This window comes from Musa acuminata, chromosome BXJ3-7 (genome assembly GCF_036884655.1).
Source record: "Musa acuminata AAA Group cultivar baxijiao chromosome BXJ3-7, Cavendish_Baxijiao_AAA, whole genome shotgun sequence".
NCBI classification, from domain to species: Eukaryota; Viridiplantae; Streptophyta; class Magnoliopsida; order Zingiberales; family Musaceae; genus Musa; species Musa acuminata.
The window spans coordinates 462,329-482,416 of NC_088355.1; the positions used below are offsets into that span (position 1 = coordinate 462,329).

At 40.9% G+C, this 20,088-nt stretch overlaps 2 protein-coding genes across 7 annotated transcripts; both read right to left on the reverse strand.

Moving 5' to 3' along the window:
- Window positions 1-321: 321 nt before the first annotated feature.
- On the reverse strand, window positions 322-2,516 carry LOC135581945 (transcription factor TCP5-like). The gene is made up of 2 exons (XM_065161047.1): window positions 2,376-2,516; window positions 322-1,801 (listed from the first exon to the last, which is right to left on the reverse strand). The coding sequence occupies exon 2, from the start codon at window positions 1,644-1,646 to the stop codon at window positions 591-593; it is 1,056 nt and encodes a 351-aa protein (XP_065017119.1). The 5' UTR covers window positions 1,647-1,801; window positions 2,376-2,516; the 3' UTR covers window positions 322-590.
- Window positions 2,517-7,015: 4,499 nt separating this feature from the next.
- LOC103991006 (LRR receptor-like serine/threonine-protein kinase RPK2) lies at window positions 7,016-16,877 on the reverse strand. 6 transcript variants are annotated; one of them, XM_065159611.1, is made up of 5 exons: window positions 13,257-16,877; window positions 12,748-12,791; window positions 12,592-12,664; window positions 7,587-7,838; window positions 7,016-7,505 (listed from the first exon to the last, which is right to left on the reverse strand). In XM_065159611.1, exon 1 carries the CDS (start codon window positions 16,618-16,620, stop codon window positions 13,261-13,263), a length of 3,360 nt encoding a protein of 1,119 aa, XP_065015683.1. In that variant the 5' UTR covers window positions 16,621-16,877; the 3' UTR covers window positions 7,016-7,505; window positions 7,587-7,838; window positions 12,592-12,664; window positions 12,748-12,791; window positions 13,257-13,260. The 6 variants fall into 6 exon arrangements, with proteins under 6 accessions (XP_065015683.1, XP_065015685.1, XP_065015684.1 ...); XM_065159613.1 differs by adding an exon at window positions 11,492-11,775 and having other exon boundaries at window positions 7,016-7,835; XM_065159612.1 differs by adding an exon at window positions 11,492-11,775 and having other exon boundaries at window positions 7,016-7,838.
- Between the last annotated feature and the right edge of the window lie 3,211 nt (window positions 16,878-20,088).

A 20,088-nucleotide genomic window follows, 5' to 3' on the forward strand; every position in this document is an offset into this window, starting at 1 on the left:
TGCTACACTGAGACCTCCACCAACAGCAGACTTTAGCTCCAGCTTTGGTATTTACTGCAAACTCCACCATGTCTCATTCCAACAGGCGCCTCCTCATCTCTCCATGCTTCCCCTCGATCTACATGGCGGCTTTCCACCGAGCATCATCCGGTCAGTAGCGATGCCTGTAGCTGTCCTAAAAAAAGAGGTCGAAAGAAAGCAAGAAAAGAGGAGATGATTTGACAGTGCTGCGAGGAAACCAGTAATGCAAAGCTCAAAGTTTGCAGCAACAAGTTCTTTCGATCGAGTGGCTCGAGCAATCATATATGGTAGAGCAGGACCTTCCCATAAAAATCATTCTGCATAATGCATGTGGACATGGAGTTGTCCTTGATTTGAGCGAAGAACACTAAATAGCAAATGGGATACATCTAGAATATCCACACTCGAGATCTACCGGTTATGAAAGACAAAGTAACTGGGTTGGATATGACAACCACACAGAGGAACAAAATGCCTGACATCTGAAGCTGTTCTTATCGACAGTTTGATTGCATGACATGCTTGACATGGATCGCCTGGCTGCTCTCGCTTGCACCGAAAGATATCAGCTAGTTTGTTTGATGATTGTAAGGATTGTGGTGATCGGATGACGACCTTGGGTGTGAAGGTCTCACCATTATTGGGCTGCCACTCCGAAGAAGATTGGCCGAACTCGATTGTGAAGCTGCCGCCTGAAAGTGGTTCAACTGCACCGGATTTAAGCCATTTAGAGTGGTCATATATGGTGAAAACACTGATGGCATTCCTCCGGATGCATAAAAGACTAGCTGAGATCCCGAAGACAGTGACAGCGGAGATGGCACGGGATGACCTCCGAGCTGATGCTCGTAGTATCCATCCAAGCTTGCAGAATCCAAGTGATAGCAGGAATCGTATGAGATCACATTACTTCCCAAGCCGGCGAGTGAAGAATCATTAGGCCTCGGAAGAGAGACATCAGCTGAAGCTCGAGCATGATACCTTCCGACCCCATCGTTTTCCGACTCCATAACCCTGATGGAATTGCCTCCTTCCGTATCATCTGTTCCGGCACGCGAGCTCAACGCAAAACTTGCAACTTTCACTGGCTCAAATACCTTATTCCCTATACCTTCATCGTTTGTCTTTGAAGAGAACAATGCCAGGTGACAGTCTCCGATTTCATCTGCTGCACGCTTCACATTTCTATGAGTCGTACATGCAACATCCTCCGCCGTCGTACATGCACCACTCAGATTCGCACCTTGAGAGATCGGCAGTGATCCACAGAACCGTGTGAAGCTCGCTGGTGGAAATGGAAGCGGAGGAAGCTTATCGATCTCATGCTGTGCAGCATTCAGCAGCCAATCCACCGCCTTACTGGGTTGGTTAACCCCGAGCTTATCTTGGAGATCATACAACTGGATTGCAGTCGGGACCGAAAGCCGAACACGCCGGTCTCTCAATCCTCTGATGGTGCTGACTTTGCTGTGCCGATCTTTTCCTCCGAACGCACGAGGAACACGCACGATTCTCGATTCCTTCAGTCCCGGCCATAGCCTTGATGAAGTGGCTGAGAGTATGTCATCGCTCGGAACACCTTCTTGTTTAGTCGTAATTTCCTTTTCTCTCGATCTATTTATCATCTTAAGCCTTTCATCATCCCTTCTTCGTTACTCAAAAGGTCGCAATAGAAGTCGCAGACGAATGCAATCCACCCAAATCTTCTTCGGCAGGATGAACTGCATCTACCGGTATTCCGAAATCAACATCTTGTTTGTTTATCGGGCGAGCATGTGTTCTTTCATTAACAAAACAAAACAAAACAAAAAGGAGAGGTGAGATTTTTGGCAACAATTGTCTTTCATTCGTGAGAGGAGAATATAAAATATAGAAAAGATGCAATAACAAGTTGGAGAAATCGTTTCTATTCTTCTTTGTTAGTTTGATTAACATGGTGTATGTTCTACAGAAAGAAGAGTGGCAAATATGCATGCAACAAGAGCACAAACCGTATGCATATGTCGGTCATGGTAGCCATGTGAGAGCTCAGGATCGTGAGATGAACAACAAAATTGGAGAAAATTAAATGACCTAAATAAATACTAGTCCAAAACAACATTGATAGATATCATCATATGTTCAAGAAATACACCAAAAATACTAGAAAACTGATACTGCCGTGGATCTCCCCCTCTTTCTGGTGCTTGCTTTTTTTTTTTTTTGTTTGGCTTGCTTGCTTCGAGTCTTTGCTCGGAAACAATTCAAAGACCAGCAATCAGGAACCACAACTTTGTCGTCTTAATGGGATTAAGCATTCGAGAAAGACGGAACACGAAGAACACACTTCGGAAAGAGGACGGGCAGAGTTCTACCTTCGATTCGCGCCGAACCCTTTCGGAAATGATGAACGACGAGGAGAAAGGAGAGAGATGCTCGGTTTGTGCAAGCCCTAAGCAAAAGCCAGGGATTTCTAGCATCGATCGCCGAAGATGATGAACCCTAGTATATGCATGCTTGGTGAGGTAATAATATGTTGATGGACTGAATCGGCTAATTAAAGGAGAACGCTTTAGCACCTTCAGGAAAGGAAGCCACGAGGACATATTCTGGTGGTTGATGATCGACAGCAGTAAAATAATGGAGGTAGTACCCATTCAAGATGGGACCATCTTCATCGGTGTCTCGCGATGGCGTTGTCATCTCTTGAAATATCTCGACTTATTGCATTTTTTTTTTCTTGATCACAATCGAGGAAGATAAATGCAAACAAATACAGATGCCATCTGATGGTTCTAATCGTCGGTAAAAACCTTGCGAGTTTAACTGATTCACCCAGCTGAAAGCTCACGTTAGATAGATGAAGATCCTGAAAAGCCAAAGAGGAAAGAGCTGGAATTTTAGCTCATTTATTTGATTTAAATCGACACAAAGATGCCGTCCCGTGCTTAAACCCTAGGGAGCTACCACATGTGTAGCACGAGGACCAATACGCCTTTTGAGCATCCTCTAGGTTTGGAGGACCACGCAACTTTGTGTCCTCATCGTGCTACATATCCTCGAAGCAGTGTGAGTACCAAAGATTTGCCGCTAAGCCGAACGCAGAATAAGAATATATGAAAGATCTAACGGTTCTCGTGCCGAAACACTTATCTCAAGCTGCTACGTACATGATGTTGCTCGGGGGGAACTTCGATCTTGAAGAACCATGTCATTTTGTGGTTGGCATTCTCGCTCTCCGGTGCTGCTGGTCCAAACAAAGAGTCGAATCCATTACCTGGGAAAGGAAAAGTCAACAACAAGACAGGTAATCTTCTTTGGTTATGAAATCTACTGCAGATGGACAGTGCTTTTTTCTTACTTTGATTGCAAAGAGCCAAGGAGAATATTCTTTCATGAGTTCGGTTGGAGCACACTAACCCAAACCCAGCAGCGTTCGAGTGCAGAAGGACAAGCAATATGTTTCCTCGGACATGCTGCGACATAAATGAAATCTTCTTGCGTTTCCTTCTTTTAGAGAAGCACGGGAGAATAGACCAAAGCCAACAACTCATACCTTTTCGTCGTTATAAACACAAGCAAAAGAAGAACACGAAACCACCAAACGCGGCCTCTTTTCTTGATGTTGGATCGCAAAATCGATCCTCCGAGATATTCTATGGTTCTATGATTGCGTAAATCCCCCTTGTGCACCTTTCATTCAGTCTTCTTGGATCACGGCTACCAAGCAGCGAAATCCCTACTGAACATCTCACATCAAGGACATCAGGAACTAATTCCACCATCTTGTTCACCGACTTCTTACCATCCTTGTCTCTTACGTTTTGGTTGTTGGATTAAAGTGCATGAAGGCCATAACACCATCACCTTCCGGGGGAGACGAAGAAGCGTGGTTGAGTAGGCTTTTCCATGGAAAGAGATGGTCGTAGAGGAAAAAGAAACGAGAGCCGTTCGTGGGAAACACCATTTATGTGTTCACTATCATTGAGCTTGAATCAGTTATAGGCAGTACAGCAACAGGCATAGGCATTCGTTCTGATGGCCGAATCTGGTGCAGCAGAGGAAGAACTGTTGTGATCCAAGTAGCCACCCGATCACTGTGGATCAGGAGACTACCGTGTAGGGTTTCGGTCCAGAGATTGGGCTGTGCTTGCGACATGGCACATTGTGATGTTAGCAGGTAAAGGGAACAAGGCATGCCAAAAAAGCAGCGGAGGATGTGCGATCCAAATCAGCAAGGAAAGTGACCCAGCCAGGCATGTAAGCAAACAAGTCTAGATTTCTAAGTTCGTCTTTTTTTTTCTTTGACTCTCACATCAAAGTTACAACTTTAAATTGCACAAGGAGAAGCAGAAAAATCTGCGACTCGAAAGTTAGCTCGCGAGGAGCAATAACTGATGTCTTCAATTACATCAGCAAGCATGACAACAGATTTAGATTTTGATGCAAACTAAGTTTACGAGGACTCGTTTTGATGCAAACTAAGTTTAGATTTTGATGCAAACTAGATTTTGCGCTACATCGTCGTGCAAAGATTAGTACGCAAAACAAAATACAAAATCGAAACCATGCGTATCAAGTGAGATTTGTTATTTAGAGAGATCATATATCCCTGTAAAATCTAAGATCTATAGAAGTGGATGAATGAGATCAATTATTCTCCTCTTTAACGGTGATCCACATAGTAGATATGGCGAAGACACTTATCAAATTGCTACACGATCTTTCTCTCCATGCGCACTAGGTAATAAAAAAGGGGCTAGATCTTCTTATTGTCCACATGCCCTAAACTAGGGCTGTCAGCTAAGAAGGAGAGAGAGGTAGGAAAATAAGAGGTGGCAACAAAAAAGGATTGACAATATGCCCCTTTGGTTCCCTCCTATTTATAGAGGTCTTTGTTAACTTAATCATAATGGATCATGCCCTATTGGGTACTGGATTTTCAACCAACTACACAAGCCTCTTGGATTAGTGGATCTCTATAATATGCCCCTTTGGTTCCATCAAATCGCTACACGATTTTTCTCTCCGTATGCACCAAGTGATCAAGAAAGGGCTAGACCTTCTTGTTGTCCATACACCCCAAACTAGGGCTATCAACTGAGAAGGAGAGAGAGGTAAGAGAATAGAAGATGGTTGGCAAAAAGGGTCTAGAATATGTCACTTTGGTTCTCTCCTATTTATAGAAGTCTCTATCAATTTAACCATAATGGATCATGTCCTATTGGGTACTAGATCTCCAACCAACTACCAAAGCCTCTTGGATTAGTAGATCTCTACTCAATAATTTCTCATTGGCTCTTATTTGATCTTATCTATAAGATCCAATACCTATCATAATTACTTCTGACTTAGTGAATTATCATCTCTTTTAATAATTTAACCGTGCCGCTCGGGATTGTACATAGGCGTCCCAACGCGGTGAAGAGTCGGCCTGTGTCGTCCAGAGCAGACGAACCAACCGCCGTTAACGATCATTAACAACCTACTTAAGATCGATCTACGAGGAGAGATATAAACATCGACTCTCTGTCACCACATAAAAGCCCTGCATCTTCAACAGTGAATCAATCGGCAACAGTGAATCAATCGGATCAACTCACCCGTGTACAATACCCGTGACGAATATATGGGGCCGGATATCTGAGTGTGTGGGTAAGCAAGGCGGGTTATTCTACGGCCGAAGGTGAAAGCGTGTGTCCTTCCGTCGTCCAACCTAACCAAATCAAACGGGCCAGTTTCAGAAAGATTCTACGCGTAGATACGCGCCGTCGCTGACCCTTTCTAATTTTTGGACACGTGTTCAAGTAATCCTGGCCATCGCTGACGCTTTCCTCCACGAAGATCGATCGAGGAATCCCACAGCCAGACGTGGCTGCAAAACACGCGAATTCTAGGCCGTCCAAAGGACGACGCAGTTCGCGGTCGACCTCATCAGGCACGATAAGATTATGTGGACCCCACACTTCTCGGTACAGTCCAGTGGTGGCTGGTAGAATGTCGCGGTTGGAACACCCAACTCATTCTGCTTGGGAGGAACACTTCCCAGGACTCGGCAACATGTGGGACCCATCAGTTGTTATCTGCGACCGATTCGAAGTCGGGCACTAACTTCTGCTTCGCAGGTCTCGAAGACGGAGGAGTCACGTTCGCAGGTCTCGAAGCACAGAATGATGTCAGGGGGATTAGTCTAAGGCTCGGAATGTAGCGCAAATTCCTCCTATAAGATTGGGCAGAACTGAAGGAAAATGGCGAAGGAATACCTGAAAATTCGATGAAAGAATAGCAGGCAGGGGGGCAACGGTGATCGTCGATGTCCACCCGAGAAACAATTCCTGTCCAACTAAATTACAGAATCAAGTATGAGCCGCCATTAACATTAAAGAAATATTATGGCCGAGCAATCCAATAGGAGAAGGATTTTAAGCACCGGTAGAAGTCAGCAGAACAAGTTAACAAAGGATCACCTCATAAAATTGGCCAAGCGATGTTCTAGTGATAGAACATCTTAACATTTCAAGTGGTCTAAAATCAGGAAGCAGTAATGTTGATATAATCTTCTGTTTCTCTTTGACCTGCACCAACATTGAAATCTCCCATACAAAATTTAGCTGGATAATCTAGTCATTGAGGCATAGAAACTCCACAGTCATGTTGATATAATCTTCTGTTTGTCTTTGACCTGCACCAACATCTAGATATAAAAAATACCATGTGCCTCATCTAAAACTATCCTATTTACTTCTTCAAGGATATAAATATCCCACACATAAACTCTCATTCTATGCCCATGACAATGACTCTGAAAAATGAGTGCTAATAAAGTTAGCACAACATAAAATTTTAAGGCAACTTAAGACTATACAAAATACTTACAATTTTCGAGGGGACAATAAAACATGAGATTTGAATACACCACCCCCTCATGTCCACAAACCAACTCCATAACGATAATAGTAGCTTCAGACAATTTTAAATTTATAGTTACGACTGAAGAATCCTGAGAAGACAAATATGATCTAAGGTTATCAAACTTAAAGCAAATCAACTAATTGTTATCAGAAGTTACAGTTAATTATAACCCTGCGTGATAGCAAGGTTTACAATCTTGGTTTCGAACCAATCGATATGATTCTTATAAACTGGGTGATACATTGATCTGTACCAATGGATATCGCCAAAAAATGATACACTGGTCAAGAACCTATGAGTACAATGGTAAGTATCAGTTTCACCAACCCGATATTTGATGTGGTAGGCCTTGGTTGCAATATAATACCATCAGCTTAGTGATAAAAAATGCAGCTATACTTGCACTTTCAAATTGACACTTCTTGCCGGATCAAAATGGAGAAAAGATCTACACACCCTTACAATGAGATTTTCTTACATTAAGATTCTTTTGGTCTTTCAATGAGATCATGGTTTCATTATTTACAGATGCTGCAGCATTAGACCAACCTAGGTAGCCTTCTGTGCCAAAACCTGATACGGAGATTGACATGCTGCACAACCACTTGCACGATAAATCCAGAATCCATCTGCAATAAGCCAAGACTTCCATAAGCAACATAAAGCTTGCTGACCTGACTGGATTTGTGGAAAAGCATAATAGGCTTTGTCTCCTTTGTGCATTCCAAGATACAAGCCACTTAAATACTGTGGCTATGGTCCTAGAGAAGTTCCTCATTCATCTTCGACAGAGAAAACTTCTCTCAGTACAGGAACCAAAACCTGATATCAGGGAAATTGACCTGTAAAAGCATGACAAAGGATATGTACGCTGCTACACGCAAGAAAATGGCCACATTTGTCCCTTCAAAGAACTCTCAGATCTTCTGCAGGAAGAACAAATAAGTATTGATTCATTATTTAATCAATTCAGTTTAAATGATAATTCTGTTTGTTACAACGAAGCATCACTGCCACTACTGGTTACTAAAATTTGCTAAAAGAAACAATCTGTAAGTCCATTGCACGGTTGCCTTTTCAATGTATATTCCCTGCACCATTACAAAATGCTTGCATATCACATTCAAAACAACCTACAAACATAAGTTTTACACCTTTGCTGTAGGTACAAAAATTTAATGAAAAGTCAAAAACATGGTCCCATATAATTTCTTTTAACAAACAAGATGGTAAGGGCAATTCACAACCTCACCTGTTTGTTTACTTATGATCTAATGAAACTATAGTTAATTCTAGGATATTGAATGTGAGGTAAATGCAGGGTTTTGCTCACAATAAACAAGATTTATAGGGTACAAAGTACAAACATTGTGAATTTGCAAGGTATCAAGCTAATAAGAAACTTTATAGAGATACATTTATAGAACACCCACTACAAATATCAATTAAAGAAATCTGTCCACGTTTTGAGATTATTATATGTTTTAATATCTCAGTCTACCTTAGTCACAGGTCCTTTATCGTTTCTCATCTCAATTTCAGCCCAACAACCCAAATCCACTCCCATTTTCATTTTATTATATACGAAGAGAATTAATTATGATAAGCAGCATCCATAGTAATGAGCTTCTAAAAGAATTTTAACAGGATCTGCTAATAGAAAAGATGCAGTTTACATGATATCTAATGTCAGAAGCTGCTTGTAAGATTGATATGATTGGCAGATCTTGTTTATTGATATAGCAAATCTAGTAACCAAGTCAAATACCAAAATAATATTCATACTTTGCAATTGTAACATTCTCCCAGAATATTTTATAAGTAGGTTATGCTGCAGATTCTATACTGCCATGGCCACATGATGTAGGATGAGCTCATAATCAACAGATTAAGGTTTTTTCTGTGATAATACAGGACAAAAAATAGAGAAGAAAGATAATAACAAGAAGATAATAAGAACAGAAACCTGATAACTATCATACTATTTCTATCTCAATGAGAGAATTCTTGGAATGTAGATCTCGCATCTTTGCACTTCTCATACGTTGATAATGGATTTATGTCATGAAATATGATCTAACACCACTAACATATAACGTGAGAAAAGGACTCATATTTCATTGATTCATCTCCCCGATGTTTCCATCATAATCTTTTGACTCTGTTTTTATTGACAAAAAAGAAAAAACAATCATATTAATGCTAATCAAATAAACTATTTTTTACCTGCTTGAAGAAAAGTTTCCAGATTGGCTCGCCAAGTAATCTTCTTTCTCAATGTTTGATTTTATTTTTTCTTAAAACTAAATAATTCTTTTTCTTTTTTCTTCATTTACTTTCATTTTCTTCTTACTAATCAATTTAGGAAACAAAATTAGAAATATTCTACGTGTTGCCACATGCCAAAGATTCCTTAAACTATAAAAAATCTTATTTAAATAAGAAAGGACTAAGAATATCCTGCATCATTCATTTTCGCTATGTAGGAATTTAACTGGCCATTTCAATTATGTGAACTTGGGGTGAACTTCTATGGAGTGAAAGCCCAAGATACAAAACATATTGCAGTACAGTTTTTATTAGTTTAAGGAATCTTGCAAATTCTACAAGTTGTTATGTGGCAATATCTAGGATACTTTAGTTTTATTTCTTAAATTGATTAAAGAGAAGAAAATGAAAGAAAATAAAAAATAAAAGAATTATCTAGTTACAAAAAAGGAAGACTATCAACCAAGAAAAAAAAAATTGATGAGGTGAATCTAAAAATTTATCTTCTATGGGGAAGATAAAGAATTATTTATTTGATTTACATTAATACGATTATATTTTATTCTTATTTTTTCTTCTTACACTTGTGTTGCAAAAAAAGGATAAGGTGATTGTAATGAGAACATTAACAATATGAATTAATGAAGAATAAATTATTTTCTCACGTTATTTATGAGCAGTGCAAGGTCATATATGTTTTCTCGATGAATCTATCGTACACATGCAATATGTATAAAGGTATGAGGTCTTCATCCAAGGAGTTCTCTCCTCGAGATAGAGCAAGGATTATAATTATCCTTTTGTTATTATCTTCTTCTTCCTCTATTTTTTTTCATCTTTATTTAAATAAAAGAATCTTTCTCTGTCAAAGGTTATTTTATATCACCATGATTATAACCAAGGTTCACCACGCCACGGTATACCGCCTGATACGGGCAGTATGTATCAGTCCAACAAAAGACCAATATGAGCGGTACATACCGGTCTATCAGTATGCCCCACCATACTGTGTGTCGATACGCTGATATGAATTGGTACATACCATACCGATGGCTGGTTGGTGCATCAGTAAGGATCGATAAAGCGAACCACAATTAGAACCTTGTCTTCCATGTCATAAAGTCTTACTATTGGACCAAAGCCCGCTACTTAGCTGGAATAATATATGCAACCAGAATTCCCATGGTTGAAAATGTTATAATTGCATATTAAATAGAAGAAAGAAAAGAAAGATTGTAGGGTAAACAAATCCATAGATCTTAACATCCTAAGTGTTCAGATTAGGGAGAAGAAATCCATAGATTTATAGAGTAAAATGCAGGCCACAATGATTAACTTCCACATGAAGTCTAGATAGATGGATTTCTTGATGCAGACTTTCCAACCTTGTGGAATTGGTAACCCTTCTTCCTATAAGCCCAATAGGCAAACCAATGGCTAGAGGGGCAGTATATTGTTAGTCAGTGAGCAGCACAATCATGTAACGGTTTTGTTTCCAAATTGGTAATAATTTCTATAGGTAATCGTCATTATTCAATGATAATGCAACAGAAGTTTCCCACACACTAATTTACAAGTTTCATATCTGGACTTTCCCGCTCAGTAATTGTCATTATTCAATGATACTCCACTAACAGCCTCTTGAAACCTTATGCACCATTATGAACTTCTGAAAAGTCCTGTCTTGATGATTCCTTTAATCATTACTTACTTCCTCTGGCTCCTATTACTCGCAACTCCTTTGTAAATTCCTATGCAGCAGGCAACTGAAAAATATATGGGGCATATTCATGATGACTCTTTTGTAAATTCCTAAGAAGCAGGCAACTGAAAAAATATATGGGGCATATTCATGATAAACCATCATAACCTAGGAAGCTTGACATCTTTAGACAAGATGTATGTATGTATGTATGTATAATAATATGGGATTACGCAAGGAAGGCAACACCACCATGGCCAAACTTTTATCTCCCTGTGCTAATAGGGTCATAGGCTACTCAAGGTCATGATAATAGTTACTGTAGCAGCTTTGTGAGCCTCTTATGTGCACAAACATGTTAGAATGGAGATTACCTTGTGTACTTCTGCAAAGAATGATTCTAAAGCCATGGACCAAAGAGATTGCAATATCTGAATAATCCCATTACAGGAGATTGTTCTCTGAGGGATGATTTTAAGTTTAAGCATTTATGACTTTTTAAATATGCTTCTTGGTCTACATTAGTTAATGGACCAACAGGCTACTTGGTCTAACAACTACACATTTAGGAGTAATAAGCAACTGGCAGGAATCCTTCTTGCCACCCACCTTTTTAAATATGCTTCATTTGTCGAATTAGATGATTGTTGGAATCAAAATCATCATGGTTGGTGTACGTGGTTGCCATACTAACCAATCACTGCAGGTATCCAGCTGGGACCAATAGCTTTGTTACAATGCACACCTGTTGTCCAGAGCTATGCTATCAGGTGACAACCTGAAGTAGTCACCCATAGTCATTGACCATTTCAGATCATAGTCTATTCAGTGGTTGCTAATAGATTTTACATGATGCACATCTGCTGTCCAGAGGTATAGTATCAAATTGGGACCTGAATAAATAAAAAATAAACTGAATTGGACTGGAAAGTTCTCGTAATGTGTTGTGGGAAATGTTCAATAGCAAAAACTTAATATGATTTCAGAAGATTCAAGAAAATAGAGAAGTGAGAAATAGAAGAGAACAAAAAAGATAAGAGCTTGCTGACTAGCGAGCTTTAGATCATCAAAATATCATGCGCCGGACATGGTATAGTTTGTATATTAGATGTACATTAGTTTCAAAAAAACCTTGAGATGATGCTTGAATTCCATATAATATTAGCATGCTCAGATTTGTAAGAATACAATGGTAATGTTGCAAGCAATTCCCTACCTATGTTGATTTTATGGATCAGTCATGCTAGGGTAAAGAATTTTTTTAATCAAAACAACATATGGTGTAACTAGATCAGAGAGCTTAAAAAAAGTGATTAGATTTTTAGAAATTAAAATTTAATTTTTACAATATATCAGAGAATGAAAAATCAAAACTTATGTAATATGCATAGGAGAGAATATAGAAATATATGAAGGTAAAAGTTACGGTTTGATTAAAGAAAGGTAGCACAAATGCATAAGATATAATGACAATTTAACTGTATAAATTAAGTGCATTTACATACATTTTCACATTTTTATCTATTTATAAGAGAACACGATCTTTTCACCACTCTCTGTAGAAAATATTTGAATAATGACTATTATAGCCCTTGTTACCAAGTAAATGTAGAGAAAGAAAAAAATGCACCCCACTCTGACAGGTTATATGAAGAAAAAACATCTGCAAGATGGTGACTATACCAGCAATATCATATAAAGAAACTTACTTGGACAAAACTCCTTGGTGTTGCAACCTTAAAACAGCTCAATTACTTCAGTGTGGAGAATGTCTCATATCACCTGTTATTGAATTTTAAGACACTTTTACTACTGATGAGAAACAAGAAGTAGAAATGGTGAAAAGTTTCCAGACAGATACGAACCATTACCCTCCCATATTATGCAGGACCCATCTTTGAAGTAGAGACTGCAAAAAAAAATAAAAAATATATAGGCCATCATAATTCTTCATCAGTTTCATCTTCAAACTCTGCCTACATGTTCACTACCGATTGTCCAAGTTGTCTAGATTTTATAGAATAAAAATAAGAGTTGTAATCATAAAAGCATTACAAAAATCTGTTTTCTTTTCTTCTTTGACAAAGTCTAATATCATCCACATATTTTTCCTGTGCATAAAGCTACACAGGGGAAAAATCTTTTTTACCTGCAAGAATTAAGAGTATAGTATCTCTAAAGCATGTATGATTTGGAAGCATGAAAATACACAAGCTTAATAATCGGTCTAGATAAAACATGGCTGCCCTATTTTCTAGTAATAGCCAAATGTAACAACAGTCGACAGCACAGAATCAGCAACTGAAAAGATATATCATATGGTACACAAACTGTAGCTAAATCTTCATATCCAAGAATATATAGCATGTCATACCTCTCTAAGTATGTTGATTGTGCCCAAAATGTGGAGGTTGGATTTCCTTCAAACGTTGAACAACTTGCTTCATAGTGGGTCTAATAGACAGTGAGTCAACAGTACACTTGACACCCAAGTGTAGGGTCTCTACCAAATCATCATGGGGAGCCACATCCCAAAGCCCCTCGGTGAAAAACTCACGGGCCCGGCCTTTTTGCAGCAGCATGCATGCCCAAGTAACTATGTTGAAACCATTACCATATGGAGAGAAGGAAGGATCTAGTGCTTTTTTATCTGAAATTAATTCCAGCAGTACCACACCGTAGCTATATACATCTGCTTTATCAGAAACACGACATGTCATGGCATACTCAGGAGCAACATAACCAAATGTTCCAGCGACACCAGTGGTTGCATGGGTCTCAGAATTTCCTAGAAGCCTAGCCAGTCCAAAGTCAGAGAGATAAGCATTGAATTCATTATCCAGCAATATATTGCTAGGTTTAACATCCCGGTGGAGGATACGAGGCACACATGTGTCATGCAGATAAGCAAGTGCACACGCCACGTCTAAAGCAATCTTGTGAAGCATCCTCCAATCCACAGGCCTTCTTGACCTTTCTTGTATAAATCTCTCCAAATTACCTCCAGGGAGATAATTATATATCAAAAACATCTCAGTGTCACTAATGTGATAACCTATTAGTGTCACAAGATTAGGATGCCGCCATCTTCCAAGTGTTTTGATCTCTGCATGGAACTGTTGAGCACCTTGAAATCTCCCTACTGCAAGCCTCTTTATAGCCACCAAGACCCCTGGTGAAATCTCAGCCTTGTATGTGGCCCCAAAACCTCCACTTCCAATGCAATTGCTTGCATTGAAACCCCCAGTGGCTCGCACAACACTCTCATAATTCAAAGGAACCCCAATATCGACAAAAACAGTCACTTCTTTTCTTCCAGAAGACCGAGTGGTGGACCTAGGTGCACACTTCCTTGTGTAAATATAGAGGACTATCAGAGCTAGGAGGACTGAGACTATAGCTGATGCTGATGCGATTGAAGCAATTTCGATAGAACTAAATCCACCACCACCGCTATCATTTGGTGAGCCGTTTGGTGGTGACTCAGAATATGGTTGCGAGTTCTGGCTGCTTCCTTGCAAATCAGATGACGGAACAGAGAGAGAGTATATATGACAAGATTGGAGTAAAGGGTTGCCAAGGACACTATCACATCTCAGTGTACTGGCATTTAAAGGCAACGGTCCAGATAAATTATTATATGAAACATTGAACTTAGTAAGCGATGTCACATTAGCAAAAGCAGAAGGGATATTCCCAAAAAGTTTATTGTTGTTGAGTAACAGAGTAGTAAGATTTGACATCTTCACAAGATCGCTAGGAATATCACCTGTAAGGGAATTTGATGAGAGATCCAAAACCTTCAGTGATTGCAACTGATCAATGCCAGAAGGAATGCGGCCACTTAAATTGTTATCAGATAACGACAGATAAGTCAAGCTTTTTAACTGTTTAATGGTGGCAGGAATCTCACCCTGCATCTGATTCCTACTTAGATCCAGGCTAACAAGATTCCACAATAACCCAATAGTTGCAGGGATTGTTCCCGATATCTGATTATTGGCAACATCCAGAACCACAAGAGACTTGCATGTTGTACCTATTTCTTGTGTAAACCCACCACGCACCATGTTGTTGCTTAAGTCGATTATCAAATGATTCACTTTGTTGCACTTTTCTACAATAATGCCATTCAGCGACCCAAAAAGGTGGTTGTCATTAGCCAAAAATGCATAAACAGTCTGGTTAGCGTACCCATTAGTGGCCAATGGTAAAGAAAGTAGACTACCCGTAAAATTGTTCTTTCCAAAATTATGATATATAGCAGATTCACCACCAGATTCAAATATGGGCAAGTTAAGTCCTGTGCGGCTCTTATACGCAAAAAATGAAAAATAAGCTGAGGATAGGTCATCTCTAGGGAACTGATATAAGAAGCATTCCTTGTGAGCAAACCTTGGGATGGAGGCAGACAACTGATTTCCACTGACATTAAAGAAATCCATACATGGCACAGGAAGATCCTCCTCAAGCCAACCTGTCAAACTGTTTGAGCTCAGATCAAGAAATCTAAGATTTCTGCACTGACCATAAGCTTTAGGTATTGGTCCTGTAAAAAGATTCTGGCCCAAATTAACCATTTCCAAGTTCTCGCAGGTACCCCAATTGCTAGGAATCTTGCCTTGAAATTTTGCCCTTGGGGCCCAAAGCACCCTAAGCTTTGGCAGAACAGTGATGTTTTCAGCAAGTCTCCCTTGGAAACAATTGAATTCATCTATATCAACAGAAGTCGAAGCTACCTCCTCCGGAATTGGATCATAAAGATTAAGAAGAACAATGACAGTCAATTCTAGGCAGTTCCCTAGGTCCTCAGGTACGAATCCACTCAAACTGTTCCTCGAGACATCCAAAACTTGAAGCTTATTCAATCGACCAAGATCAGAAGGAATGGGACCATCCAAAAGGTTGGAGAATAGCAATAGGACTCGCAACTCGGTGCAGTTGCCTAAATTGGACGGAATGCTTCCAAACAAGGAATTTCCAGACAAGTCCAAGATTTGGAGATTTCGGCACCCATCTCCAATCTCATCCGGAATTGACCCATCAAGCCGATTAAAAGCGAGATACAGTTCTTCAAGTTTGGAGAAACCACCAAGAAATCCTGGAATCGTTCCGTTGATCTGGTTGCCTGAGAGGTCTAGGGTTTCTAAATCTACACATCTCGAGAGGGAGGGAGGAATCTCACCTTTGATCAAATTGGAAGCCAGACTTAGCTCACGCAACCGGCGAGGGAAACGCGAGGGCAGGCCACCCGAGAGCGAGTTTCCTTCGAGATCAATCACTTCCAGCTTCTCCAAACCCCAGATCTCGTCAGGGATCTCGCCATCAAAACCATGGAAGGGCAAGGAGAGCACCCTGAGCTCGGATAGGCTCCCGACGGCTGCGCTCAGCCTTCCGGCCATCCTCCGGCCGGGATCGCCGCAACTCAGCCGATAAGGACCGGATCGGGAGCAAGGGAGCGGGGAAGAGCCACCTTTCGCGGAGATGTTAAGGGAGACGACTCGGGATCGGCCGTCGCAGGAAACGCCGGGCCAGGAGCAGTGGTCCGCGGAGGAGCCCCATCCGTGGAGGAGACCAGCGGGGTCTGCCAGGACGGAGCTCTTGAACTGGAGAAGGGCGGATCTCTCCGCCTGGCGAGCGTCCAGATCCCCGCCGCCACCGGAGGCGGAGATCGAGGCCAAGAGGAGGACTAGGAAGGACAAGGAGGATGAGGCGAGGGTTATCCGGCGGGACTTCATCTGCGTTGGGCAGCCAAGGATACGTCGCCAGAAATCGCAGGGAGACAAGAAGGTCGTCGTAGTCTCACAGAACTCCAACTCTAGCCTTACATGGGAGAGGAGGAGGAGGAGGAGGAGGAGGAGGAAAGCTCGGAAGAACCAAATTAAATCGAAGAAATCTTGGGTTTCTTTGAAGGAAGAAGCAGAAGGAGAGAAGTAGAAGAAGAAAGACGAGATTTTTCCCCTTTTTTTTTCTCACAGTTTCTTTTCTTTCTCCTCCCTCCCTGTCGAGTTTTCAATATAATAATAAGCTTCTTCGTTATTCTACTGACACAGACTTTACCGGCTGTGAAAATATTTTCTATTTCCGTTTTGGCGACTCGAATTTTATACATATTTATTTGATTTCGTTATTACCACTCTCATGATCGGCTGTAATCATCGAACGACGATGAGAACACGTGCCCGGATGAAGAACAGAGTTGCAACGTGGGACCCACTCAAGTGCGTCGCGAGCGGAGGGAATCCGGTGTTTTTGGTGCTCTGGAGATAAAAAAAAGAGGGGAGGATGGAGCGCCGGGCGGCTCGGGGCACGTGGGGGCCGCTCTCGCACGTGTCCACGGGACCCAAGATGAGCCGTGTGGAGCCCGCGTCAACTCTCGAAATAAAATATATCCACCAAAGTGTGGTTTTTCCGCCTGTAAATGGTCCTCCGAAGAACACTTGTTAGTTTCGAATGATTTGGAGTTGATCAAGAACCATTTAATCTTTCTCGTGAGCTTCATATGGTAAGTGCAGCGTCGAGATTCCTCGTATCCAATTCACCTTCAAACCTAATTGATCGATCTTTTATATGACTAAATAAAATATCATAGACGTAGGTAGTGATAGGGTCTATTTTGGGTCCAAGACACGTCACAGCTGATGTCACACGTCAAGTCAGAATCCATACTAAGGTATTGTTTGGTACGTTCATCATGTCAATCCATGTGCGACTGACCCTTGGACAATAGTATAAAGACCTCTGACCGACATCCGGCCAGAGGGAAGGAAAACAATTACACCCACAACTGACTTGCTCGTTAGAGAGGCCAAAGTCGGGAATCACTCGACGAAAGCCTTTTTTGCAGGAAAGCGGTCACCCTAAGCCACGAGCGCCTCGACTCATAAATCACCATCTAATGAATGAGGGCGAGCTGTCACCTATCCCGAGAACGACGCTTGGATCAATAAACGTTGACTAACATCCCGTCGTGAAGGCCCGACCTACCTCGGCATCCAGCTCAACCAATAAAGAACTCTCAACATCGACCCGTGGACCTAGCCATGCTGATTCACCAACCACGATACATTTGTTCACCAACAGATAGTATCTACAAATCAGGTAAATACAGATCCACTAAAAATGAACCTTAATAATGAAGTAAAAATGGAGATGAAATATTAAATTTGCCCATAAAGCGTCAGAGTTATCAAAAATATATATATTTAAAGGATAAATATTTGATAATTCCTTAGACAACTCAGAACAAAATTTTCCTCCCATGTTATTTTTTTTATACTTGTATATATATATTTCATCAACCAGGCAATAAATCTTATATTTTTCTTTTCTTTCTATATATATATATATATATATATATATATATATATATATATATATATATATATATCTTTCACATGAAAAGAGGGGAGGGGGTATTCTGCTTCCTCAAACCAGAGACTCTCGAGTCAGATGGCTTTTCTTTGCTCCATCTTCCGGTTCTCTGATGACAGTACAGGAAGGAATCACTCTCCACGGCCACTTCGGTGAGACCCATTTATTTGCCTTGGCCAAATCCAAACCTTCCATCGATGCTAAGACTTCCAACATGGAAAGGGGTCCACGCACACCGGATGCGAACTGTGTCTTCAATGGCAACGGAGACCGGGCTGTTGCTCTGACCGGTCCTTCTTGAGTTCGGGATGCGTAAAGCGACAGTGATTTCTTACATTTGACAAAAACATGAACTTTATGTACATCAAATCCTTGCAAAATCGATACTTGTATTTCAGATGAGTACGTGCAAGTATTTTCGTTTTCTTTTCAGTACAAGTTGTTCTTTTATTAGCACTATATAGACATATCAAAAACAAAAACCTACTTTCCCCAACTACTGTCTAATATGTTTCCATGTCATAATTGAGCATGCAGGACAACGAATGATGATCGAGCTACTACTACTCGAGCACATAGTGTAGCTGAAACATTTTATGAGGTTAACAAATAATAGACAGTGTTCTACCATCCACGATGCAGAGGAGAAGCTTATCATCTGGGTATTTGGACAGGTGGAAAGTTCAAGATGTAGCAGGAAACCAGCACCGGTCATCTAGTTGTTAGTCTTGCCGGAACTCTTTCTCTGGTCAACGTCAATCCCATAAATCAACCTTGAATGTTGCCCACTTTAGGTGTCCCACGATTGTTTGTCAGTGAAATGATATATGCCCAGCCAACCCCCATAACACTACTCTTCGTTATCCATTTGAGTTGTTATATAAGAGTAGGGACACAAGGACAAGGTAGGGAGGAAGAGTGCTCCTCTTTAAATAGTATCGAAGATGTCCTCTTAAGCAGAAAGAGATCGAGGAATATGCTTCTCAACCGGACAAGCTTTGGGTGTCCATGAGCCCCCTCGATACAGCTTGTTTTTGGTTGGTCATTCTAGTTAATTAAACAAGGGTTGTTGTAGAGCTAGAAGAGAACCTTTTACCAGGAGGAGTTCCTTATCTTCAGTGGTTCCTTACACTGTTAACTTGCTCAAAGGGGTGGCATAATGCTCGTACACACAAGTCAAAACAACTGCAGCATTACTGCAACATGTGAGAACCAAGAGAGGAAGTCAGTCGTTCAAAGCAGTCTTGTAAGATCTTTTTCCATGCTTGAATATTACTTCTTCCCCAGTCGAGATACATGCAGAGAGAGAGAGAGAGAGAGAGAGAGACAGAGAGAGTAGCTTTCTGACAGACCAATGGAGGTCATGGAAGATTTGTGGTGGAGACAGAGAGAGAGAGAGAGTAGCTTCTTGTAGAGGAAATTAGTGCTGGGTTGAGGTGATAGGGGATGCATCTGCGCTGTGCGCATCTTGGAAAGTTTCAGAGTGGTCTCATCTAAAGCACAAAAATAACGATGGATCAAAGAAGTTGCTTCGATCTAATTGGAACACACTGGAGACGGATTGGATCAACATCAATATATCATCCCTGATCTCAGATTGTCAACCCTAAATAGAAAGATAAAAGGACATTTGCCTGTCACAGACTGAGAGAGAGAGAGAGGTGTTCCGGTGACAAAGAGCGGCCATACCGCCACTGGGCCCATCAGCACCCCGAATAACGACGAAGGTGGCCATGCGAGTACCTTAGTCAGGTAGGCCAAGAATATTCTCTTATTTGAGAGACGAAAGTATTTGGCCGAGTCAACGTTCCCTCCCGCGGTGGTCGCGACAA

Excerpts from the sequence above, each read along its gene's own strand:
- LOC103991006 (XM_065159614.1), bottom strand. The coding sequence starts at position 16,620 with ATGAAGTCCCGCCGGATAACCCTCGCCTCATCCTCCTTGTCCTTCCTA.
- LOC135581945 (XM_065161047.1), bottom strand. The coding sequence starts at position 1,646 with ATGATAAATAGATCGAGAGAAAAGGAAATTACGACTAAACAAGAAGGT.